This window comes from Pipra filicauda, unplaced genomic scaffold (assembly GCF_003945595.2).
Source record: "Pipra filicauda isolate LSUMZ 115617 unplaced genomic scaffold, ASM394559v2 scaffold170_size1570365_pilon, whole genome shotgun sequence".
Lineage (NCBI taxonomy): Eukaryota > Metazoa > Chordata > Aves > Passeriformes > Pipridae > Pipra > Pipra filicauda.
In genome coordinates, this window is record NW_024104218.1 from 1,223,155 (window position 1) to 1,247,699 (window position 24,545).

General features: G+C 43.4%; 2 protein-coding genes across 12 annotated transcripts in view; both read left to right on the forward strand.

Moving 5' to 3' along the window:
* The window catches only part of SEC16A (SEC16 homolog A, endoplasmic reticulum export factor), a 28,269-nt gene extending 14,017 nt beyond the window's left edge, over nt 1-14,252 (forward strand). For 4 of the 6 annotated variants that reach the window (XM_027731697.2, XM_027731702.2, XM_027731699.2 and 1 more), the window contains 25 exons: nt 38-215; nt 992-1,134; nt 1,551-1,612; nt 1,850-1,988; nt 2,213-2,455; nt 2,751-2,848; nt 3,551-3,632; nt 3,800-3,917; nt 4,153-4,264; nt 4,537-4,642; nt 5,074-5,214; nt 5,329-5,442; nt 6,046-6,247; nt 6,435-6,680; nt 7,369-7,457; nt 7,906-8,064; nt 8,300-8,377; nt 8,600-8,656; nt 9,319-9,430; nt 9,756-9,893; nt 9,979-10,079; nt 10,471-10,545; nt 11,175-11,234; nt 12,131-12,205; nt 12,605-14,252. In XM_027731697.2, coding sequence (XP_027587498.2) covers nt 38-215; nt 992-1,134; nt 1,551-1,612; nt 1,850-1,988; nt 2,213-2,455; nt 2,751-2,848; nt 3,551-3,632; nt 3,800-3,917; nt 4,153-4,264; nt 4,537-4,642; nt 5,074-5,214; nt 5,329-5,442; nt 6,046-6,247; nt 6,435-6,680; nt 7,369-7,457; nt 7,906-8,064; nt 8,300-8,377; nt 8,600-8,656; nt 9,319-9,430; nt 9,756-9,893; nt 9,979-10,079; nt 10,471-10,545; nt 11,175-11,234; nt 12,131-12,205; nt 12,605-12,673 — 2,997 coding nt within the window. In that variant the 3' untranslated portion in view covers nt 12,674-14,252. The remainder of the gene's footprint in view (nt 1-37; nt 216-991; nt 1,135-1,550; nt 1,613-1,849; nt 1,989-2,212; nt 2,456-2,750; nt 2,849-3,550; nt 3,633-3,799; nt 3,918-4,152; nt 4,265-4,536; nt 4,643-5,073; nt 5,215-5,328; nt 5,443-6,045; nt 6,248-6,434; nt 6,681-7,368; nt 7,458-7,905; nt 8,065-8,299; nt 8,378-8,599; nt 8,657-9,318; nt 9,431-9,755; nt 9,894-9,978; nt 10,080-10,470; nt 10,546-11,174; nt 11,235-12,130; nt 12,206-12,604) is intronic. The other 2 variants (XM_027731701.2, XM_027731700.2) reach the window with 2 other exon arrangements.
* Nucleotides 14,253-14,853: 601 nt separating this feature from the next.
* Nucleotides 14,854-24,378, forward strand: INPP5E (inositol polyphosphate-5-phosphatase E). Of its 6 annotated transcripts, none has more exons than XM_039379581.1 (11): nt 14,854-14,974; nt 15,205-16,734; nt 18,318-18,441; nt 18,622-18,719; nt 19,335-19,459; nt 19,582-19,701; nt 20,074-20,181; nt 20,928-21,089; nt 21,657-21,772; nt 22,176-22,312; nt 23,017-24,378. In XM_039379581.1, exons 2-11 carry the CDS (start codon nt 15,878-15,880, stop codon nt 23,147-23,149), a joined length of 1,980 nt encoding a protein of 659 aa, XP_039235515.1. In that variant the 5' UTR covers nt 14,854-14,974; nt 15,205-15,877; the 3' UTR covers nt 23,150-24,378. The 6 variants fall into 6 exon arrangements, with proteins under 6 accessions (XP_039235515.1, XP_039235516.1, XP_027587505.1 ...); XM_039379582.1 differs by having other exon boundaries at nt 15,459-16,734; XM_027731704.2 differs by having other exon boundaries at nt 15,666-16,734.
* The last annotated feature ends 167 nt before the right edge of the window (nt 24,379-24,545 follow it).

Here is a 24,545-nt window from a genome sequence, read left to right on the forward strand (position 1 = left end):
TCCTGCTCTCTAACACTCACTAATATGCTCTGTTTAGAGCCAGCTCTATAGGAGTAACCACGATCTAACGGCCAATGCCTATGAAACCACTGCCCAGGCAGTGTCCCTTCACACAGATTATCCCTATGGAGGATATGATGCCAGCTTTGATGGACAACAGCCTTTTCCAGATTATGGCTACCCGGCTGAAACTGGATGGGCAGCTGTGGAACAAGGTATGGGCACGCTGGGGAGGGAGGAGGGGAGGAACTGTGCCTGGGAGGGTCTCTACCAATAGTACTTTGTGCTACTGGGAATATTTGTGGGTATGAGATGCTTTGAGATGCCTCTCCTGTATTCAGTGAGCCTGTTAACAGGATAAAATGCTGTTTTACAGTGTATGTTCACATGAACAAAGTTTTATTTCCTTTTCAGTAAAGGCTAACTTGCTGCTGAAACCTGGGTGTATCACAGATCAGGAGTTCTAGGCAGTTCTAGACAGTGTTGCTGCAAACCTCCATTAGATAGGTTTTTAGGTACAGTGGTTGTGGTTCATTGGGAATGATAGAAATTTAACCTAAACTTCAGATTTTTCCATAGTTTCGTCTTACCCTTTTATGTAGAACAAAACACTTCTCTGGAAGAGCTTTTACAAAGTATCTTGATGTATATTACTGGCTCTTTGAGGGTGTTTTATGTATTTGTACAGAGATCACAGAAATGTGTCTGATACAGTCAAATCCCCTGCATTGAAAAAAATAAGTGGATTTTAAAGCTCTGTAGTTTTGTTCTAGTTCTTACAAATCTTCAGATTTGGGACTTTGGAATTATTTAGGTGCTTGGGACTATAATGGAACTGATTAATTGTTGCTTATAAAGTTTAGCCAGATTGAGTGGCAGGATGTTTTCCACTAATACTGCAGGATTTTTGAATTGGATAAATACATCAGCAAGTTTACTTAGTTGCAAGACAGGTTACCTATTCTTATTTTATCTTTTCTTCCCATTTCAGCACCTTTAAGACCCTCAACGCCTGAGAAATTTTCAGTGCCTCATATCTGTGCCAGGTTTGGGCCTGGGGGCTTCTTGATAAAAGCACTGCCAAACCTGCCTTCTGAGGGCCAGCCAGCTCTGGTTGAAATACACAGCATGGAGGTAAAATTTAAAAGGAAAAAAGGTAGAGGGTGGAATACAGGATCTTTCTTTTGGAAGGGAAAGAGGGTACTTGACTTCATTTATCTGTATTTTTTTAACATGTATCTTTGTTTGGGTTGTAATCATAAGTAAAAGAGTAGCTTTAAAAGTTCTTTTCCTCTGAGAGATGATTTAGTCATGATCAGATCATCCAGCTCCTTACAGGATGTACATCCAGGATGATGTACAGAATAAGTTCCATGTAAAAGAGGTTTCATCATTTGTTATCCTTGTGCAGGTTGCAATTCACCCTTTGTGTTCTGTTTAAGAGCAAAAGGCTTGATTACACCATGGGTTATGTTCAGGTCTGGGGGTTTTGTTGTTAAAAAGCAAATTCATATTTTAAGAACTTCTTCTGGATTATGTTTGTGTTTTAGACCATGTTACAACATTCTCCAGAGCAAGAAGAGATGAGAGCATTTCCTGGTCCTCTTGCTAAGTATGTTCTTACAATTTTTAGAAATAACTTTCAGCATTCAGAATTCATGTCTTCACTGAATATTTCTTTACCTGTCAATTACAGGATTTAAACTTAATAAAATATTTGTGGCTTTTCACCTGCTTAAATAACACATGGGCTTTAAATATGTTCCTTATACTAATCACAGTAATGACCTGAATGTTTACATTTGTCTCATTACAGGCTTTCTTTTTAATTTGTTAATTTTTTTTTCAGGGATGAGACCCATAAAGTGGATGTTATTAATTTTGCACAAAGTAAAGCTTCACAGTGCTTTAAGAATGAAAATCTCATCGACAAAGAATCTGCAAGTCTGCTTTGGGACTTTATTGTACTGCTGTGCAGGCAGAATGGGGTATGTCTCACTGCTTGAGTTTTTATCTACCCTAAAATATTTTATACACAAATAGTATTTATGAAAAAGTCAGTAATATGTGTATAGTGGCTTCTTTGGGAATAGTTCATGCAGGCAAACAGGGCACTTGCCCTCAGGTGCTCAGTCACATATTGTTGCTGAAGTAACAAATAAAATGAAGGCAAACAGATTTTTTTATATTTGTTTTCTCTGTACACTTCCAGACTGTTGTGGGAACAGACCTGGCTGAACTTTTGCTCCGAGATCATAAAACAGTGTGGCTTCCTGGGAAATCCCCTAATGAGGCAAATCTGATTGATTTCACTAATGAGGCTCTGGAACAAGTGGAAGAGGAATCTGGTGAAGCCCAGCTCTCGTTTCTCACTGATAATCTTCTAACCACAGCTGACAGTTTTGAGAAAGAGACTGAGAGATTCAGGGAGTTGCTGCTTTATGGCCGCAAGAAGGTGAGTGCTTGTGGTGTTCCAAACCTATTTTATGTAATTATTTTCACATAGGCATCAGTTAAAATAATTTTTGCAGCTTGTAGTGCGTATTTTATTTCATGGCATTGCACTACCCTGATAAAGCAAAATGTTATGCCCTACTGTTTATAATCTAAAACAAAATCATTGTCATGCGTCAGCTTTTATCTAAACAAACATGTTTTTATTTGATTACAAAGTACTCTGTTAAACAGTCATTGCTTATCTGAGCAATATGTTAAGCTATTACCAGGAAACTAATATCTGTATTTATTAGGATGCTCTGGAGTCTGCCATGAAGCATGGTTTGTGGGGGCATGCTCTGCTACTTGCCAGCAAAATGGACAGCAGGACACATGCAAGAGTGATGACCAGGTACTGGTTTGCTTGTTGATTAGTAGGATTTGACTACCTGTTTTGCTAATGAGATAAAGACTTGGTGCTCAGAAATCCTAATGTCAAAATCATGAGTTATCCTTAGTGGTTCGTGCAAGAATTATGCTTTAATTTTACCTGTGTATTCGTTTGTCATCTGTTACTTTTTATTCTGGGGCCTTCTGGCTGTAAACTCCCACCTGAGAAGTTATTCTCTGCCTCTCCTTTCATTTAAGGGGTATTTGATCACTCTCATCTGTGGCCTTGCTTGACAGTTAGTCAGACTTGGAGAAAACTGTGCAAAACCCAACTGTCAGCTTTGTTAAAGCCAAATAACTCTGTGGTACCTTCACCCTCCTTGTCTGAAAGAAGTAGTTGTGTTTGTGCACGATTGGTCTGTAGACAGAAAAACTTCTTTTGGCTTCCTGAGCTTGTGAAATCATGTACAAAGTCTCATAATCTGGCTTGGGGAGAATCCTGAGGTTTTCCTACCTTGGACTGACTGATGTTGGAGTGAGAGATCCAGTTCACTGGTGATGTTTTCAACATTATGCACTGGGCAAATGCTTATTCAGTGTGTTGTTTTCAAACAGCACTTCCTCCTCCTGAGCTAAGCTGGATTAATTGCCTCTGAGAGTTGAAGTACGTTTTAACTGCTTACCCCATGTTTGTGTTTTGTTTTTCTCTGCAATGTCTCTGTAGATTTGCCAACAGTCTCCCAATTAATGACCCTCTGCAGACTGTTTACCAGCTCATGTCTGGAAGGATGCCAGCTGCATCCACGGTAAGATTCAAGTGGGAGCTGCAGTGAGCAGTGTAGTTCCCAGCAGAAATCTTTCCATGTGCTTTCCTAGAATGTCAGATAAGTTGCTCTGGTCCTTTTTAGGCTGAAGCACTTACCCATGCAGAGCTCCAGTCACTGATTTGACTAAGTAATTCTTCTAATTTTAGTGCTGTGGAGATGAGAAATGGGGAGACTGGAGGCCTCATCTAGCAATGGTGTTATCCAACTTGACCAATAATGTGGACTTGGAATCCAGGACCATTGCTACCATGGGAGACACTCTTGGTAACTCTTGGGGATTGAACAGGGTGATGACTGAAGGAAAAGCTTTCTGAAAGATTTGATTACTCAGCTTATTTTTTTGAAAACAAGTGATTGCTGTGTAAAATATAAAATGGAACAGTTTTATGTGGCCTTGTCTCTGTGGTGAAGGTATTTGATGCAAAGCCAAACAATACAGGACACTGAGTTACAATGTGCCACTGAAATATCCTGAGTTCTCTCATTTATTTCTCTGCAGCTTCTAAAGGCCTGCTGGATGCTGCTCATTTTTGTTACCTTATGGCCCAAGTTGGGTTTGGAGTTTACACAAGGAAGACAACAAAGCTTGTCCTAATTGGATCAAATCACAGGTTTGGCTTTCCTCTTTTTTTTTTTTTTTTAACACAACTTTTTAGATGCAAAAATGAAAGTTTGAGAGGCTGAGTTGCACTGCTCCCTTTCTCCTCACTAGGAGTAGCTGGTTTTGAGAGAATTGTTTGATGCCCTGTCCTTTTTTGAAGAGAATTTAGTGACGTTGTATGTCAACAGAGTTATGTTTGTGACTTTATTTCTGCTTGACAGATCCAGGTTTATTGTCAGCATATATAAACTCTAATACTTTTCCTCTCCTGCTCCCAAACAGTTTACCCTTTTTAAAGTTTGCTACCAATGAAGCCATTCAAAGAACAGAAGCCTATGAATATGCACAGTCTCTAGGAAGTCAGCCTGGCTGCTTGCCCAATTTCCAGGTGAAGAGCTGTTTCTGTTTTGGTTTGGGTTTTGTTTTGGCAGATTTCACACAAGGTGTTGGTCTCTCATGTGCTGTATTCAGCACAGCAATATTTAATTCACAGCATAGCTGCTGTCCTGTTGTCACTTAAATTTCCTTGTCACTTTTTTCAGCTCTGCATCCTGAACTTCTGAATTTTAAAATTTATTATTGTAATTTTGTATTCCAAAAGAAAAATCCATTTGTTGGCACTAGCTGTAGATAAATTGATAACTTCCGTTGTGTGGAAGAGGAGAATTGAATGCTTTTTCACTAAATTTCCTTTCATGCCTATACAAATGTGATAAAGGGATAATTGAGCTTCCAGCTGAAATGTCAGACTGCCTTTCATTTTTTCACTTCTCAGAGTGTTGTGATCACTTGGTTTATTTCTCTGCTTGCATCCCCCAGGTTTTCAAATTCATCTATGCTTGCAGACTGGCTGAAATGGGACTGGCTGCTCAGGCTTTCCATTATTGTGAAGTGATTTCCAGAACTGTCCTAAAAGATCCACATTACTATTCCCCTGTACTGATTGGCCAACTAATCCAGGTAACATGAGGAACAATTAAGTACTTGTGGCATCCTACTGTAGGTGGGAGGCTGTGGCTGAAGTTGCCTTGTGTTGGCTGGTGAACTCACCCTTTGGATGATTCCTTTCCCTAGATGTCATCCCAGCTGCGCCTGTTTGACCCACAGATAAAGGAAAAACCAGAACAGGAATCTTTTATTGAACCTCCCTGGTTGATAACACTTCGACATGTGGATGGACAGATCAAGGTACAGAATGTACTTTTCAACATGAAGTTTTCTCTTTTCAGGATTAGTGTAAATGCATTTTTTTTGAATATTTTTCTTTATACTGCTAATTACAGAAGCAGATGAAGTGACCTTACATATTCATGTCATAAATTGCAAGTGTTATGGTTTAAACCAAGTGGATTTACCACACTTCAGTGCCTTGAGATTCAATACAGAATAGTTAAAATTATGGGACAGGCTTTTCTTAGTACCATAATGCAAAGGAGAATTGCAAGACTCACGAGGTTGTAATAACTCCTGCTGGAAGCAGGGGATCTGCTTGCCAGAAAAATAAGTTGTGTGTGAATTAGTTTTGCTAGATTGTAACAGAGGGGAAGCAGTTACCATTTATTCAAAGAGCTCTTTTAGAAATTTGAACCTTGAGCTAATTACCTGTGCCTCGATTTGAAAACAAACCCTTTAAGTTGTTTGAACTTGGTCCATAAATGGCTGACAACTCATTTTTTGACTGGACACTGAAAGACCCTGTGTGCTGTTTTGACACATCAGATTTCCTTTGCTCTGTGTTCCCTGTGAGCTGAACATGTGGTGCAGTTAATAATACCTTGCTTTTTGGTGCAGGAGGGTGCAATAGCCTATAACACAGACAGGTCCACCCCCCCACCGTACGAGTGCAGCACCCCCAGCTCTGAGCTGGACCGGGCGAGTCAGTGTGATGGAGGAGGGGGCCGTGATGTGGGTCCTGCTGCTGAAAACGCCTTGTTGGCATCCTTGTTACCCAACATGGCTCAACAGATGCAAAGCGTGCAGCTGATGCCTTCAGGTCAGTGTTTCATGTCCTTTGTGACAGAGAGAAAAGAAAAGTTTCGGGTTTCTGATACCAGAAACCACCTGGGGCTGGTTGGAGCAGGGAGATTTCACTTCTGCATTGTGCCATTTGTAGGATAAAAGGTTCCTGCTGGAATTTCTGTTTAATTCTAACTCTTGACTGTGTTTTTTTTGTGCTGCAGTACCTCAGGCTGTCCTTGATGGCTCAACTGCAATGATTCCTCCTGGTGACCAGGAAGCCCGAAGTGTCCCTTTCTATCCAGTGGCTCCTCAGCCTCTTGGTCCAGGGCCTGGCTTTGCACCTCCAGGATTTTCAAATCCATATGGGACTGAACCATCCCCACTTTATTTAGGGTCAACACTGCCACCAGGAGGGCCACCACAAGAAACTGAACCACGGCCAGAAGAGCAGACAAACCTGGAAACAGGTCTGGGATCTTAATGAACAGCTTTCCTTCCTTACAAAGGGGAATGAATTATTTTGGGGAATAATTCAAAGTATCTCCATATTTAGAAAATAGTAAGTCAGGATCTGGATAATGAGATTTAAAACCACCATGTAATGGTAAGGAAGCATCTGTAGAAAGTTATAGTATTCATGCTGCTTGTTTGACTTGCTTTAAAAGCCAGATCAGACTCAGCAGATCATGACTTAGACCCTGCCAGGTAATCCCTGGGATTGGCAGTTCTGTTTCTAAGGTCTGTGGTTGGAGCCTCAGGGGTTTCTCCCTGTGGCCATGAGCATCTTGGACCCTGATAAGTTTTAGTTCAGTGACAGCAGAACCTGACTCAAGTGAAGACAGGAATACACAGGTTTGGCAGAGCTGAGTTTGAGATGTGGGAAACCTTTAAGTGCCCCATTCTGATGGTTGAATCCCTCAGTGTGCTCTGGCCTGTGTTTAGAATAAACACAAATCCCTGCAGGAGGGGAGAAAAATCACAGCAACTGCAGTTCATGTTCTTTAAAAGACCATATTCTTTCCAGAAGAAGATTCATAACTAATGAAAACTTTTGCCTTAAAACTGAAGTGAGACTTGAGGGCTTTTGAGTTTGATGTTGTTTTTTTTTTGTTGTTGTTGTGCCCCCCAGTAACAAAATTAATTTTTTTTTTTAAGGAATGCAGAGAATTGCCCCAGAGTCTCCCTCACAAAATTCCTTCCCTGAACAGAGAGAGGAAGATTTCTACGGCAGAATGGCCAGCATGGTATCTTTATTTCATTTCTTCAGCAAGTGGCAGCTGCATTGCAGCACAATGAAAACACAAGAGGATTTTGGGGCTCTTCAGCGACACTTGAAGCTTAATTTTTAGAAGTCCCCAAATTTAAGATTAAATTTCTGAAATTTAGATGTCTTAAATTGTGTGGAAGTTCTTGATAAAAAGTGAATGTTGTGTCAGATATTTAGCTACATGTTTATTAAGCATTTATGTTTAATATTTTTAATATATACAAATGTATTTATTATTTATGCCCTGGCTTTGTATCTAACCAGGCACCAGGATGAAGATCCATCTTTAGGTTTATTTTCTAGGAACTTTTATATATCTTCCTATTATGAACTTTTCAAAGAAAGAATTTGTGTAGCAAGATGAAATATAATCCATCACTCCAGCAGTGACAACTTTGTCCTTTCCTGTGTATTTGTAATAACAGGGCTATGGACAAAGATCCCGAACAACCTCAGAGTCTTCTGCTCATTCTGCGGGACGAGAGAGATCCAACTCTGCAGCAAAACAGCCCTCTCCTCCTCCCTCTGCTCCTGCAGGGAAAGAGACCAAAAAAGAAACAAAAAAGGAGGCAGCACCTAGAAAGGTAAAACTTTATCACTGAGGTAGTTACAGCTGGAGGAGACTTGTTAGTGTGTGTGGTAACCCCTGGTCCAGGGACTTGATTTCAGAGGTTTTAACTGTTTATTTCTGTTAGGTGCAGCTCTGGGCTCAGAGTTGAAGGCCCTAACAGAAAATGTGTTGTTGCACGAATGTTTCTTTTCATCTGACTGTAAAGACAGTGGGGAGAGAATCAACTGACTGGATTAATTTCTTTTTAGACTGGTACAACCTGGTTTCGCTGGCTGATGGGAAAAGGAAAGAATGAGGCTCACCTGCCAGATGACAAGAACAAATCAGTAAGATCACAAAAACATTCATACACTTGAATTTGTTCCAGATGTTCTCCTGGATGACAGATGAACATTGTTCTGACAAGTAAACAAATGCTTGTAAAACTTTGAAGATTATGCTTATTTCAAGACTGGCTTTTTTTTAAAGAAATGGTTACAGGTTTTTTTAGATTTTTTTTTAACAGCTTGTGTTGACCTCTTAATTTTTGACTGTGGGTTTTCTTGTAGATTGTTTGGGATGAACAGAAACAGCGCTGGGTCAATCTGGATGAACCAGAGGAAGAGGTAAAAATCTGAATCCTCATGATTTTTCCAAGTGGAAAATGGAAATCTGTACTGGCACAAAATTTTCTTTACTCTGTTGTTGGCTCTTAAGAGCTGCCTTCTGCTGCATTTGGGTTAAAATGTGCAGTATCTTGAAACTAATAAATGGGTTATGTTTGCATCTTTAGTTGCTGGTGTGGATTCAGTAACTGCAATTGAATTTACAAGGGAATTTGCTTTACACTTAGTCTGGTGTATCACTTCGTTAGAGGTTGGCATCACCTAGACAATTGCAAGTAAATTGACTTGCTGCAAACAGAATATAGGGAAAAAGGTAGGGAGAATCTAGTTTTGAAAATGTAATGCTTTGTACAGCAAAGAAAATCACACTTCCTGTCCATCCTTGTCATTTGAGGATCTGCCTAAAAACACAAATGATAAGAACCACTGTTGTTGTTTCCTTTTAGTGTGAGTGTAGGTGGGCTGTAGAAATGCCTTGGCATTATTTAAGGTATCAGTTGGGAGATATTGCTGTTCCCAGGTGAGATATCTGTTGGGAATATTGATTTGTAGACCCAATTTCGTGCGCTCTGGAATAAGGAGAGGAGAAGTCAGGCGTATACTTGGTTTAAAACTCTCAGTCAGTGATGAGATTGGATTTTTTTTTTTTGTTCTCCCTGCAGAGTAAACCTCCACCACCACCTCCAACAGGATTTCCTAAAGCTCCTCAGGCTGCTCCACCTGGACCCGGGGGCCCCCCTGGTGCCCCTGTCAATATGTTCTCCAGAAGAGCAGGTAACAGATAACATTAATGCTCAAAGTATGGAAGAATTCAGATTTTCTCTTGCATAAAATGTGAAGACAGAAGTCTGGGCTTCTCTGGAGTTGTTTGGGAACAGCTGGCAACTCAGTGGAGCTGTGGCTATTGCTGGCTTTGCTTGTGCCTAGATCCCGCACTGTGACTTCTGTCACAACTGTCTCCTGACTTGGGTGTTACTGTTTGTGTCCCTGGAGTGTTATTTTCTGATTCTGAAAGAAGCTTTAACCAGCAAACTGAAATAGTCACAGGCATGACAAACACAAGGCTTATTTCTGTTATTTCTGCATCTTTCTGTTGTAGCTGGGAGCAGAGCCCGTTACGTGGATGTCCTGAATCCAGGGGGAACCAAGTCAAGCGGAGCAGTTCCTGCACCATCAGACCTGTTTGCCCCCTTGGCACCAATGCCCATTCCTGCCAACGTGTTTGTTCCAAACTCAGGTGTGTCACGTGGATACAACTGTAGGGAGGTTGTATGGCTATTTATGGGTATGGTGTGCTTGGCTAAATCCTGTTTCCTCTCCAGTTCCAGGGGAATCCCAGCCAATGGAAGGAAGTAGTGCAGCAGAGCACACACCAGCTGCAAACCAAACCAACACAGATCCTGCTGCAGCTGTGGAACCAGAGGTGAGTTTGAATGAATTATATCTACAAGACATTCTGACTTCTGATTAAAAACCCCTCGTGGTTCTAAAGAGTAGCTTCACAGCCACAAGACGTAAAGAATGTTGTTGTGGAAATTGTGGTTTAACGGTTTATTTGAAGAACTGAAGAAGGGAAATGCAAGTGAAAATGGAAGTGGGAATCCCATGAGAAGTTGTGTTTCCTTATTTGGCAGGGCTGCAGGTTCCATGGGTGCAGGATGTGCCAGGAAAGGGACCAGGAACATAGGAATGTTATACTGCATGTTTCACCTGCTTCATGTATTGTAAGGTTCTGCTTCAGTGGGATCTTTAGCAGAAATGTGAAATAGCATCGTAGTAATGATGATAAACAGAATTGCCTTGTTTTTCTTTAGTACTTAAACCCTGCAGCCCTTCCTCCTGGATCTGGACTTCCTGTTCCAAACCCTGATGGCTCCCAATCAGGCGAGGTAAGGCTTGATGCAAAGTAGTTAATGACTTTTACAGCGTATTTTAAGCATTAATTTGTAGTGGATTTACTATTGGTCATCAAAAACAAGTAACTGATTCAGTTGCTGATGATTAGCCAAGATGGAGTATGAATTGTAGAGAAAAAAACCTCTAGACCCATATGAGAAGTTCAACTTCCATGTCCTACATTCTGTGATATGGTCTCCTTTTCCCATATAAGTACTTTTATGAGCCTTTTTCAGAGTAAAATTTGAGAGCAGTTTGAGGATCTCTTCTTGCCTCCATGCATGCATGTAATTTCACTAATATTAAGTGCAAGACACAAGGAGAATAGACTGCTGTGTGCCAGGCAGAGTAACATTACCTTTGTTCCTACTAAATGTTTTCTATATCTACATAATTTTGTGCTTTAAGAAGTCCTTTTGATTTAAACTAACTTCCGGCTTTACGTTTTGGTTTTGGTTTGTTTTTGATTTTTTTTTTTTTTTTTTTAACTTGAAGTTGGTTTAACCTTTGGCAGTGAGACTTTTACAATGAAATAAAACAACTGAAAGCTTGGGGCAGTGACATGCATGACGACTTTTTTATTTGTGTTTTTTTGTATTTGTGTGTTCTTGCTGTTTTGTAGCTTTCGCGCTCTAGTTCAATGAGTTCATTATCACGTGAAGTAAGCCAGCATTTTAATCAGGTACATGTGGCTGGCCATTCTCATTTATGTTAACTTATTTACTTTCCCCCCCCTCTTTATTTTGCATTTGCTCAAACACTAATGCTACTTTTAGTCATTTTCCCCTCTTCTCATTTCACAGAAATTTCATTAAAAGTAGCTAATGATGTAGTGTTCCTTTTTACACTCAAACAGGGTCTTCAGTTTTGTATATTTGTGAGAGTGCATGTAATCCAGGCATGCTTTTTGTTTATGTTCCTAAGAGATTCACATAATGATTTCACCATCTTTTTACTGAGATACTAAAGAAGTCAGTTGATTTTAAACAAAAACCAACCAACCAAACAAAAAATTCCCCAAACCAAACACAACAAATCTAAAAAGACACAAACAAGCAAAACTCAGTCATTCTGCTGCTGCCAGTCTCAAATTGCTTATAAACCATCTGCAAAAGTCCCTGTAGGAATTAAAGGAATGCTTCATCTCTGCTGTAAGTTCCAGAGCTGTGGGGTCACCAAAAGGGGTGATACAAACCTTTCTGATATTTCTTAGTAGAGCCAAACCTGACATAGAATGTTTATTTTGGGGCAAGCCCTAAGGTGTACTAACAGAGGCAGAAGGTACTAATTCAGTGGAGTTGCACTGGTGTCTTGTGTTGGTTTTGCATGCTTTGGATCTTCAGAGCTATTGACAGTTTATGCATGTGTGGCATTGTTTGGCCAATTCCTACATTAAGCAAGTAATATTCTAGATCTGGATGCAAACTGTACCAGCACTCTGCAGTTGTTACAATATGCTGTGCTCTCCATGTTGGTGGCATTATTCCTGTGAATATTTGCTCTGTATAACTCAGCAAACCACGTTTGAGAGGCAGCAAAGCTCTGCCCTTCTCTAACTGCAGTATTCTCTCTCTCCAGCCTGCCAGTGTACCACCCTCGGGGGCACCTGCAGCAGGAGCAGTACCATTCTACAATCCCTCTCAATTTGCACAAGTGAGTAAAGGCCTCATGTTTCCTTTGCCTTATTTTCATTATCCAACATTGCCCAGAGAAGCTGTAGCTGCCCAATCCCTGGAAGTGTTCAAGGCCAAGTTGGACGTGGCTTGGAGCAACCTGGGATAGTGGAAGGTGTGGCAAGGGGATGGGACTGGAGGGTCTTTAAATTCTCTTCCAACCCAAATCAGTCTGTGATTCTACACTTTGAACAAAACATGATTTTGTGCTTAACCAGCTTAATCTGGATTGTTCCATGTAGGATATTAAATGTGCGCAGAGACCAGTCTGACACCTGTTTAACAGATTTCCATTCAAACCTATATTCCCAATTTTTTGTTATTTTGTCTCCAGCATGACACTTTTACAGAACATTTTTTTTTTTCTTCCTTTTTTCAGTCTCCTGCAGCCACTGGAAGTTCAAGGCTGGGAAGAATTGGACAGAGGAAGTATCCAACGTTGAAGTAGAACACAATGGCTTTGAATTTGGAATCCTCAATCATGTTCTGAGTATGCAAAGAACTATTCAGCCTTATGGCACGTGGTATCAGCTGCAGTTGACATGACAGAAATTTAATGATGGGTGATTTTTTTCATGGGTCTCCCTGCTTGCACCTCATCTACGCAAAACCATTACCAAACATGAAATATATGTAACTTTTCCTTTTTAAAAAACCTGGCTAGAAATAGCTTTGCTGTGATAAAGGATAGACACAAGGGAGGAAATAGTTGCTGTCTGTTACAGAACCTGTTTGTAAATTGCATAGGCAATTTATTCCTTATTTTAAACCTGTTAGTGTGACCTTCCAAGGCATAGTTTCAGGGATTCCTTAATTTCTGAAGGATGTTCCCCTCCCAGCGGAGGAAAAAAAACATGTCCACATTGTAACATAACACTGTGGCCTTAAGAGGACCATGCACAGTTGTGATGCTTTGCCAGGACGTGGAACTGGATCTGTTCCCCTGGGAGACGCCTCACACCTGGTGTGTTTTTGGGAGCGGGGAGGGGGCCACAGCTCATCCAAATAAATTGACCTACGTTGAATGAAAACTGTGACTGTAATCTAATACTGATTTGATTTGGATCTTTCCTAGTCTGTATGTAGTTTGTGGTTTAGACTACTTGTAAAGCCAACTGTATAGTGGGAAGGAGCTCTGTATCATAGCCAATGCTGTTCTCTTGATGAGTGAGTGTTCGTTTAAGTGCAATACGGTTACTTGCTTTCTCTCAAACTGCTGGCACTGTGCAACTGGGGGGGTAACAGCTTGAAAGTTTTGTTCATTTTTATTTTTCCTTTTGAGTGCCAGAATCAGCGTAATAATCCGTTCTTGAATCTCCATTACTAAAATAACCAAGGTCTTAAGTAGCTAACAGGTGAATTTCAAACGTACTAAAAGTAGGCGGATTAGACCTCTACGGATGGACTTTAAAATCTTTAGGTTTAATATAGGAAATCCTGAAAACCATGATATGCAGCATTTATATTCACTGAAGAATCTGAATTATCTACAAAGAGAGAAATAAACTTTAAATATTTATTAAATCATTAGGCCATATTTTATTTAGAACTTGTCACCAAACTATTTGATTTTACTTGAATTTCTGCCCGGGAGTAGAAGTAACGCGAATGTGAAATTGCCAGTGTTGGTCCCCCATTGTTTTGTTTTTTTTTTTTCTTTTTCTGAATAACACCACTTTTCTGAGATCATGATAGCCTTACATGTGTCCCAAAAGGTTTGTACCCAGCCCAAGTAAAAGGCTGCTGGGGGGGATTAGGAACCTCTGTGTGATGGTCCATACTCAATTCCAGCCGTGGGCAGCAGCAGTCAGTGTGGTTTACTTTTCTATAATTGAAACCTAATCAGACACTTGGCTTTCCTCTAGTCCAGCCAGGCTGCTGATTATTTTCTCCTTTCAGTAGAGACTGCCAAACAACTTCATTCAAGGAGGCTCCCTCTGAACTGGGAGCAGCTGTCTTTCCTAAGTGTAAGATTTGACACTGTAAATTCTTAAATAAAATATTTTGCGCTCTGGAGCACTTTCACATTTTACTTTCTTCTTGTGGTTATTGCTTTAGCGAGCTGGGTGGACGAACCTCTCCTATTCATCTGGGAATGATCCGTGTGAAGGAACTTCTCCTGTTCATCTGGGAACGATCCGTGTGAGGAAAGGGAGCCTGGAGTGTTCAGTGTTGGAACTGGCTTGTGTATTGGGAATAGGTTTAGATGAGATGCTGGGAAGAAATTTTTGGCTGTGAGGGTAGTGGGGCCCTGGCACAGGTTTCCTTTAGAAAGGATTAATGTCCCATGCCTGGGAAGTGTTCAAGGCCAGGTTGGTCGGGGCTTGGAGCAACCTGGAATAGTGGAAGGTGTCTGGATGGGCTCTTAAGGTCTCTTCCAACCCGAACCATTCTGCAATTCCGTGATCAGTGAAATGTTCAAAATCATAGCTTTGAGCCTTAATACAGGCAACTTTTAATTTTTTTTTTTACGAGTGTAAAATGTTTACTTTAAGCTGCTTATTTAAACGCCGCCCGTATCGTGACAGTCGCGACTGGGGGATTCCCTCAGGGCGGGCGCTCCTCCGGCCGCCAGGGGGCGCTGCCCGCGGGGCGGGCCCGCCGTTGCCAGGGAGGGGCCGGGGCGGCCTCGGAGAGAGCGGGACCGACAGCGGGAGCGACACCGCACGGGATCGGCACCGGCACCGGCACGGCCGCCCCCACCGCCGCCCAGCCCCGCCGGCAACGCGGAGAACCCCGGAAGGAGCCGGTGAGGCCCGCGCTGCGTCCCGCCCGCGGGGGCGGCGGTGCCGGTGAGGGCCGGGCCGGGCCGGGGCCGGTTCGTCCTGCCCGGCCCGGGGGCTGCGGGGGCGGCCCCGCGGTGCAGAACCCGCGCTCGGGGCTGCGCTCGCCGCGTGTTGCCTTTGCGGGGGCGGCTGGCGGGGCGGGTTGGTCCGCGGTAGCCGCAGAATGACGAGGTGCTTCCCCCCATCCCTGTAGGGCTTTGCCTTGAACCCCGTTTCCATCCCCTAAACCCACCCCTCCCTCGGGTGTTTGCTCGGTGTCTGCGGTTGGTGCGAGGCGAGAAAAGGCGGCAGCGATTTCCCTGCTGTGAGATGGGTGGAAATTTCCTGGCCTCGGGCAGCCCGGTGTGCTGGTGACGCCGCGTGTGGACGGCAAGGAGAGCCTGCTGTGCTTTGTGTGCAGGTCGAGTTTCCTCTCGTTCTGACAGGGCACACGGCCTTTTCTTACAGAAGTGTGCACACAGCCCTGGTATCTGCAGCAGTGAGGAGGTCAGTTCTCTGCTCTTGATAAAAGAAATAACGGTGTTCTACGAACAAGGTCACGCTAAGGTTTGAGTTGTGCTGGAGGGAGGTCCTGCGAGATGCTTTCTGATTAAGTATCACAATTTGCAGCTCAATAACTTTTTATCCTTACGTGTTTCTCTTGGGGAAATCCAGGTATCCCACGTCTTGTAATTTTGCAGACAATGCATCTGCCTGCACGTGCACCTGCCCTTCATTCCCAGCTAAAGACTGAGCTGTCTGCAATTCCCATGCCTTGCTGGCGTAGTTAAAGCCCTGTGAACCCACAGGGCGATAAAAGGGAAGGAAACTATGCTGTGAGGAACTTTTCATCTGGAGCAGCATCCACAGCGGGTACCTGGGGGAGGATGAGCACTCCAAATGGATTTGCACAGCACTCAAGGGCGTGTGTTACTCAGAGCATGGAGGGTGGAGCAGTGCAGGACCTGCGGGCTAAAAAAGCTGGAAAAGCGGCCAAAAAGGAGGCTGGTGGCAATGTGGCGCTTCCTGCTGAAGGTCCTGTGAGTGTGGGCACCCCTGTAAGTGAGACCTTAAAGCTCCTACCAGAGGAGCTCAAAGCCAATATGAAAATTAAATCGATCACTCCAAGGCCTCCTCGGAAGCCCCGGCTGGAACGTGCTGCATCTCTGGATGAGAAGAGCTGGAGGAGGTGGAGGCGGTTTAGGACGAGCCAGGAGAGCCTGACTGATCCCAACGACACCAGTTCCTCCAACGGTTCCCTGCAGGAAGCGTCCCCCAGCCCTCCCAACAGGGGCAGGGCGAGCCCTTGCCATCCCTGCTGCCAGCAGAATTCCTTGTACAGTTCACCAGACGCCTCAGAAGCCAGTCCCGTGGGGAAGAGCAGGGGAAGCACCTCTGACCTGGGGAAACGAGCCTCCGAGATCTCCAGTGCCTTTGGGGGGCTGCTGCGGGGGAAAGCGTTCGCGGGAGGCAAACCCCGGCTGTCCCAAATCATGCCAGCTCGCCCCCTGCCCCCCATGGAGCTCAACGTGGCCTCTCACACCCTGAGGACAGCTAATAGGATCGACTCAGATTGTCTGGATTACCGACATTATTCTCAGCACAAGTTTGGGAGGGTGAGCAGCAGCCTGAGCGACACCCGGCTGCACGGCAATGGGATGGTGTACGACAGCTGCTCCACAGACTCCATGAAATCCACCTTCAGCCTGCTCACTCCCATTCGAGCCAAGGATGTTCGGAGCAGGTAAGGCCCCCAGCTTCTCCTGGCAAAAGTTTGGGAGGTGTTAGCAGGGAGAAGAATCCCACTGGGCAGGGGCTGCGAATGTCCGACCGCTCAGAAAGCACAGAAGTCGTTCTGTGTTATTTAACCTGCTGTGGAGACTGGAAACAGTTGGAAGATTAAGAGATTGGTACAGATACGCTGTGTTTGCTCCTTTTAGCTGATTATTTTCCTTCTTGTGTTTGATTTGCTGTCAGTTTTTTTGTAATATTTACATAACCTTTTTTGAAAATTTAGAAACAGTAACTGTGCATGACAACAGTTGGGAGAACCGGTTTTTTTAAATCTAAAAGTACATTGGGCTTGAACTGAAGTGTTAAATGGCAGGAAAAATACCTAAATATTTTAGCTTGAAGCTATCATGCAGGACATACAGTGTTATCACTGTCCTGTAAGGTGCTGTGTGTCCTCTGCAGCTGTTGTGCTTTTTTGGCTTCTGGTAGGATCAAATCACCTATTGGGAACTGCTCCAGTGTCCCACAGGAGCTCCTCTGCCTCAGCTTTTCCAGGCAAGAATCTAGTCATTGATTCAAAGGATGAGAGTCAGCAGTAGAGGGGAAATAACTGAGATAAATTAAAGTGTTACCAATTAGTAAGAAAGCCCTGGGATAGATTGTTACTTGTTTGCCATGAGGGTTTTCTTCCAATTCCCTCCCTGAAGCAGCTGCAGGCAGTGGCTTGCCCAGCGCTCCCCTGACATTGTGCTGTCATCGTTATTTGCAGAGCTTAAGCAAGATTAAAAATGCTTATTCAGTGGGCAGCCCTTGTGCCAACAGCCCTTGCCTGTGTAAACAGTGTGTCCTTCGGAGGGGCAGGAGGTATGGGACGATCTGTCCTTTCCAAATGTGATATTTTGAGACCTCAGGCTCAGTAAATTGTTTATTTGATGAGCTGAATTGGAGGAAGAGTGTGAATTTGAGTCTTCGATTAGGAGCAACTTGGTGCCAGAACAGCAGGCATGGTGGAGCTATTTTGATGTTGTAAGTAAACCAAGGTGCTTCGAGATACTGCAGTATCATGGAATCACAGACTGGTTTGGGGTGGAAGGGACCTTAAATCCCATCCAGTCCCACCCCCTGCCATGGGCAGGGACACCTTCCACTAGCCCAGGTTGCTCCAAGCCCCATCCAGCCTGGCCTTGGGCACTTCCAGGGATGGGGCAGCCACAGCTTCTCTGGGCAACCTGGGCCAGGTTATCAAACCAGTCTCTTTATTCTGTGTCTGAGGTAAGTATTAGTGGGGCTGAAGACTTGGATGGCTTCAGCCTCCTCATCACAGCACCTGGGCAGCATCAGCCTCACCATCATCCTCATGTCCTGGCTTTGAAAGACTGATTATGACAATGGTTTTGTTTTATTGTAGATGATCCACAAACTCTCTATAAGAGTTGGAACTTTATAAGGAACTTCAGGCAAGCAGAACAATATATAAGTACTAAATGCCTTCTTCTTAAAGATATATTCTTGAATAACTCAAGATTCAAGCATTACAAATCATTATTCCATGCCCTTTCCTTGGATACTCTTTCATGGATCTTCTGTTCACAGGAGCTATTTGGAAGGCAGCCTTATGGCAAGTGGTGCCTTACTGGGAGCAGAAGAACTTAGCAGATATTTCCCTGATCGGAATATTGGAATTTTTGTGGCCACCTGGAACATGCAGGGTCAGAAGGTAAGGGCACAGAAGACTCCACAGTGGTAAAGTTACCCCAGCTTTACTGATGTTTTTCTATTCATGACTATGTTCCTCATCAAACTGAGTTCATCATCTTTATCAAATTACAAGGTACTTTTCTTCTAAATCTTAGCACAACTAATATGGCTATTTTTTTTTTCATTTCTTTTTTAATAGGAACTTCCAGTGAATCTGGATGACTTCTTATTGCCAACAGATCCTGACTATGCCCAGGACATGTATGTCATTGGGGTTCAAGAAGGCTGTCCAGACAGGTAGCAAAAACAATGTAATGAACCATCTTCTTTTATTGTTAAGTAATTACTTTGCTTTGAATTAGCCTGGAAATAGTATCCATTGTAATCTTAATATTTTCAATAATCAACCCATTTAATAAGACTGAATTCATTGCATGAGTACCAGGGGAAATAGACTTTAGAGCAAAAAGGCCACAAAGATCTGTAAATCACAGAGTCATGGAATGGTTTGGCTTGGGAGGGACCTTGAAGTTCATCCAGTTCTACCCCCTGTCATGGGCAGGGGCACCTTCCACCAGCCCAGGTTGCTCCAAGCCCTGTCCAGCCTGGCCTTGGACATTTCCAGGGATGGGGCAGCCACAGCTTCTCTGGGCATACCGAATTTGGTCCTGTTAGAGCAGCTGATGGCAAAATCCTGCTGATTCCTGTGGCACCTCAGCCCAGCTCTGAGGGGCTCTGAGCTGGCTCGGCTGTGCAGCCACTCCTTAGTCATTCAGTGGAAGTTTTATCAGTACTTACTGTTCATTGATGTTCTGTGTCAGAGGGACTGCTCTGTTTCCACAATACTGATTTCCTCTCTGGTTGTTGTCTCCTGTACTGTCTGTGTGATCCAGCTGTTGTTCTTTCCTGCAGAAGAGAGTGGGAGATCCGCCTGCAGGAGACTTTGGGCCCCCACTACGTCCTGCTCTACTCGGCCGCACATGGGGTGCTCTACATGTCGGTCTTCATCCGCAGGGACCTCATCTGGTTCTGCTCAGGTGTGTGGGGAGCTGAAAGCACTGCTGCCAGCCAGTGTCCTGGCTTTTTCTCCCTCTCCTAACTTCCCTGCTCACTGTCTCTAGAGGCTCTCAGTGAAAGCATCTTGTTTTTCTCCTTCCAGAAGTGGAGTACGCCACGGTGACAACTCGAATCGTGTCTCAGATCAAAACCAAGGGAGCTCTGGGAATCTGCTTCACGTTTTTTGGGACCTCCTTTCTCTTCATCACCTCCCACTTCACATGTGAGACATTTACAATCTTGCTAGAAGGGTCCTGTTTGAGGGAGGAGGGGAAGGAACTGTACAGAGGTAAAAAAGGACGGGCTGAAGGCAAAACTCAGGATTGCTGAGCTGAGAACGATAAGGGGGGAGGATTGTTTGATAACAAACTTACAAAAGAACTGTGTGTGTTAAAACAGAAATGAACTCTGCACCATTGTGTTCCCTTTTCCACACCTTCTGTTATTATTTTTCAGTGTGTGTGTTCCCTGGGTCAGTGTCCCATTTTACACATGGAAAATGTCTGATGCCCTTTGGAAGCTCCCCTTGTAACCAAAAGTGGTCATTGAATGAAAGTGATTCATCCTTGGCAGTAACGGGCTTTGTGTCTTTCAGCTGGGGACAGTAAAGTGAACGAGAGGAAACTGGACTACAATAAAACCATTCAAGCCCTTACACTTCCCAAGAATGTTCCAGACACAAATCCATATCGATCCAGTTCTAGTAAGTGTGAAACTATGTGTGAGAACCCAACAGTCTGTGCATTGTCTTTCAGTCTGCACTAAGAAAGAATGAGAGTTATAATTTGAGAGACCACAGGGCTTTTCGTCTGAGGATAGTTATTACTCACACGATTCTTTTCTTTTCTTTTTTGAAATTTTGAGGGGGGATTTGAGAAAAAAATTAAAATGGGAGAGAGAAAATTCAAAAAGGAATTTTTATGTGATGTATTTTTCCAGCAATATGATAATTTTGGTGTAAGTATTACCAATATTACAGATGTGTTTTACTTTCCAAGTGTTTTCTAGAGCAATTAGGAATTAATTTATTTCAAAACTTAAGAGAAGGAACGTTTTGTCACTTTGCATATACAGGTTTGTGTATATGTTGTTTGCCAAATTCCGTTATTCTTTCTTAATACTGTGCTGATAATGTCATGCCTAGATAAGTAGGCAAATCTTTTCTCTAGAAAGATGAATTGACTCTTTATCTGCAGTGTAGCATTAGGGTTTTGTGTTCACCCTGGGTTTAGGTCCTATCGATAGTTTGGTCTCTTTTCAGCTTTTTCTATGATGTTTAAAATTTCTGTTCTGTTTCTACTGGGTTTTTTATAACCATATTCTGTGATGGTCACAGGCAGAAAACATGCTGAGGCATCACATCTCCTGGTAGTGAAAAGAAGGGATTTATGCCTGTTCCTTGACCGTATCTGGCAGAATATCCTGAACACTTGTGGCCTGAATTTGCAGGTGATGTCACAACTCGGTTTGATGAAGTCTTCTGGTTTGGTGACTTCAACTTCCGACTGAACAAGGACCGTGAGACTGTGGATTCCATCCTGAGCCAGAACCCGGACACAGACGTGTCCAAGCTCCTGGTGTATGACCAGCTCACCAGTGAGATGAGTCGGGGTGAGAGGCAGCTGTTTTCCTCCCTGATCCCCATGAACAAAGATATCTACACACAGGACTAATCACAGCCAACTTAATGAAGACCTTTCCTGCTTCCTTTTGTTACATTCCCTAAAAAAAAAGAAGTCAGCAGTTGTTAAATACAGTGGCAGTGTGTCAAGGGACCTTTTGCTGTAGCATTTTATCCATAGTGTAACCTCCCAAGCCATTTGCTGCTGTTTCATCTGACTCTCTATAACTTGGGACACCATTCTGTCACAGTGTCCAGGGAATTTAGATTTGAACATTTGAGCATTTGCAAAGTAGCACAAGCTTTCAGTGGAAAGGGAAGTGCATGGACCAGATGTTCTTTGTTTAATTGGCCACTGACTAAATATCCACTGGCTATTTTTTATCTTCACTATGTAATAACTTGAGCCTTCTCCCTTTAAGGAGCCCGACCCCATGTTTTTCTAGTCATGTATGTACATGGCTGTTGTTTCTAGCCAGCATTAGTAGAATCAGTGCAGAAATGCGCTGGATTCTCAGGAAGGAGGAATTTGTTCATGCTGTTCTCTTCCCTTACAGGGTCTATTTTCAAAGGATTCCAAGAGGCTGATATCCATTTCCGCCCTTCCTACAAGTTTGACATAGGGAAGGACAGCTATGACACCACTTCCAAACAAAGGACTCCATCCTACACGGTAAGGGATGATTTCAGCACCTCACATTTGCACCAGAGGGGATCCAGATGTGCTGAGATTTGTGGCTTAAGGGCAACAGGGCATGTGGGTCTCCTCTGGAAGAAAGGATTGTTGAACCTGTGAGCGCAAGGATAGTTTGGCACAGGCTGTTAACCTCATTTTCCCTGCCCTACATCCTGTTTGAGTGGATTCTGGATTCTCCCTTGTGCTCATAGCTGGGCACAGAGCAGCTCTGGGGATCAGGCACACACTCTTCATTAATGGATCCCTGTCCAAGACACTTAATTTCACTAAGTGGAATGTGATAAATGAATGGTCTCTTGTGAACCAGTGCTGCTCTCCAGGGTGGGTGGATGTGCAAAGGGAGTTACCAGCACTCTCCCCTCTCTCTCTCCGTCTCCAGGACCGGGTTGTGTTCCGCAGTCGGTACAAGGACGACATCCAGGCTGTCAAATATTCCTCTTGTCCTGTGATCAAAACCTCAGACCATCGCCCTGTGTTTGCCTTGTTTCGTGTCAAAGTGAGGCCTGGCAGAGACAAGTAAGTACCTCCTTGTGCTGCTCTGTGTGATTGCACGTGGCTCCAGGGATCCTGAGGATATGCTCCTGTTTGGAGTTTGTCTTCTCAGAATTCCTAAAATAGAGTTTATCCCATGTAGCTCTCTGCAGTCTGATTTTTATGCTGGTGGTCAGAGCAGTGAGAGCTTAAACCTTGCACTGACAGCTGAAATCCCTGCTTCCAGGTCCCTTAATCCTCCTGAGGGGGATAAACAGAGCCCATTGGAATTGATTATTAATCTGTGTTTTATCTGAGATGCAGTTCTTTGTTTTCCCTATCAGCATGGGCAGCTTTCCTTTTCTCTTCTTCTTTCTGTTTTTGGGATCAATGCTGTTTTCCCTCCCCAGTGGTGCCTGCATTTCAGCATAGCTGGATGTCAGTGGAATATTTTGAGATCCTCCAAGCTCCTAATGTCCAGCTGTGGACTGTTGTACTAGTGGAACTCTTTAGAAAATTGAAATTACATTTCCCTTTTACAACCAGGACTTTCTCCATGTAAATGTGTTGTGAAAAACCTTAACTTGTTGCTGTGGAAGAACAACTTTTGTTTCTCCCACAGCAGTAGCTGAATGCATTAAGAAAGTAAAAATTAGATTTCTGGCCTTTGTTATATGAGCTAGTTGGGAAACATTGGGCAAAGAAGAATACATTTATGCCCTGATCTGTGGCTTGTGTTTCTGTTGTAGCATTCCACTTGCTGCAGGGCAGTTTGACAGAGAACTGTATTTAATGGGAATAAAGAGGAGGATTACGAGGGAACTTCAGAAACGACGGGAGCAAAAGGACCAAAAATCCAGCAGCATATGTAGCATTTCTTGAGCTGAGAGCCCTGCAATGCTTGTGGTAGAGGTGCCCCGAAAGAGGATTTCAGGCCACGGCAAACTCTGCAGGGAATTGTCTGCTTTAAGCACCTCTGGCAGTTGTGAAGAATGTCTTAAACCTCATCCTGGATTCATCTGCATGAGCTAATCCATGTAGCTCAAGTGCTTTTGCCGAAGAAAAGGAGTCAGTTATTTAAGACAAGACATCCATCCCAACAGGTAAAATGGATTTATTTTTAACCAGACTCTCTTAGGAAGCCACTGGGTGCAGCCCGTTGTTTGTAGGAGGACTCCACACAGGGGCACAGCTGCTGGAACTGGCATCACCTGGGGCAGGGGACCTAAGAAAAGCCTGCAGAAAGGTGAATTTTTTTTGTTTGTCTCTCTGGTTTGGTCAGATCTGCTTCCATACAGTGTGGGGTTGGGTTTTGCTCCTTCTCTGTAGCCAAGTGTACAGTATTCTGTAAAATGAGTACGAGGGACCAGCTGATGAATTTGGGCAGTTCTGTGTATGGACAGTGCTCCTGTGTTGGGCTTTTTGGGTCCTCTACAGCAAGATGTGTGTGAATGTACTCCTGTACATTGAAGTGTAGAAACATTGCCTTTCAATAATCATTCTATAGGCCTTCTGTTACTAAGGGGGTAAATACCCTGCTCTCAGGCCATATACTTGGCTGCTTGAAACAATCCCTCCCTGACCTCACTTGCCCTCTCCAGGGCTCATAAAACACTACCTGCCTTCAGCAGCAGGACACCTGAATTGAAAGGAATGGTTTAAGTACTGTACTGTGTGATGCTTCACCAAAGTGATGCCAAGTGAGTGTACCAGGGAGGTTTGCAGAGCCCAGTCAGCTCCATGCAGTTCCATCACCTCCAGTCACAGTTAATTCCTTTTGGTTTTGTTTTTCCAACTCGGTGAACTGTGAATAACTTGCTATTTTTGAAGTAGTGTTGTCTTAAGGCTAAACATACTACAAGGACCAGTATGGCACTGGTCAAATGTTAAGTACAGCTAATACTTAAAAACTCCTCATGGATCATTCATCACCTTTAGTACCTAAAACACCAAGCAAACACCTTGGAGGAAGTGCTGCTGACTATGCAACCTGTCCAAGACAGAGTTTCTGTTCTGCGGTACATTTATGGCACTGACCTGTCTGTAGCCATCAGGTACTTGGATTTCCTTTCTTTTTAAAGGAATAAAAATAAATTAATGCAATACCTTAACTGAGAACCAGCTCTTACTGTTGTCAGAACCAGAGTTCTTTGTGTGATGCATGTTTGGGTGACCTGAGCCATTTGTCTTCAGCTGGAAGAGCAGGACAGATTTCTCTGGGATTTTTAGAACTGAACAAAGCACATTTCACCTGCCAGTGCAAGAAACACCCCTTGGC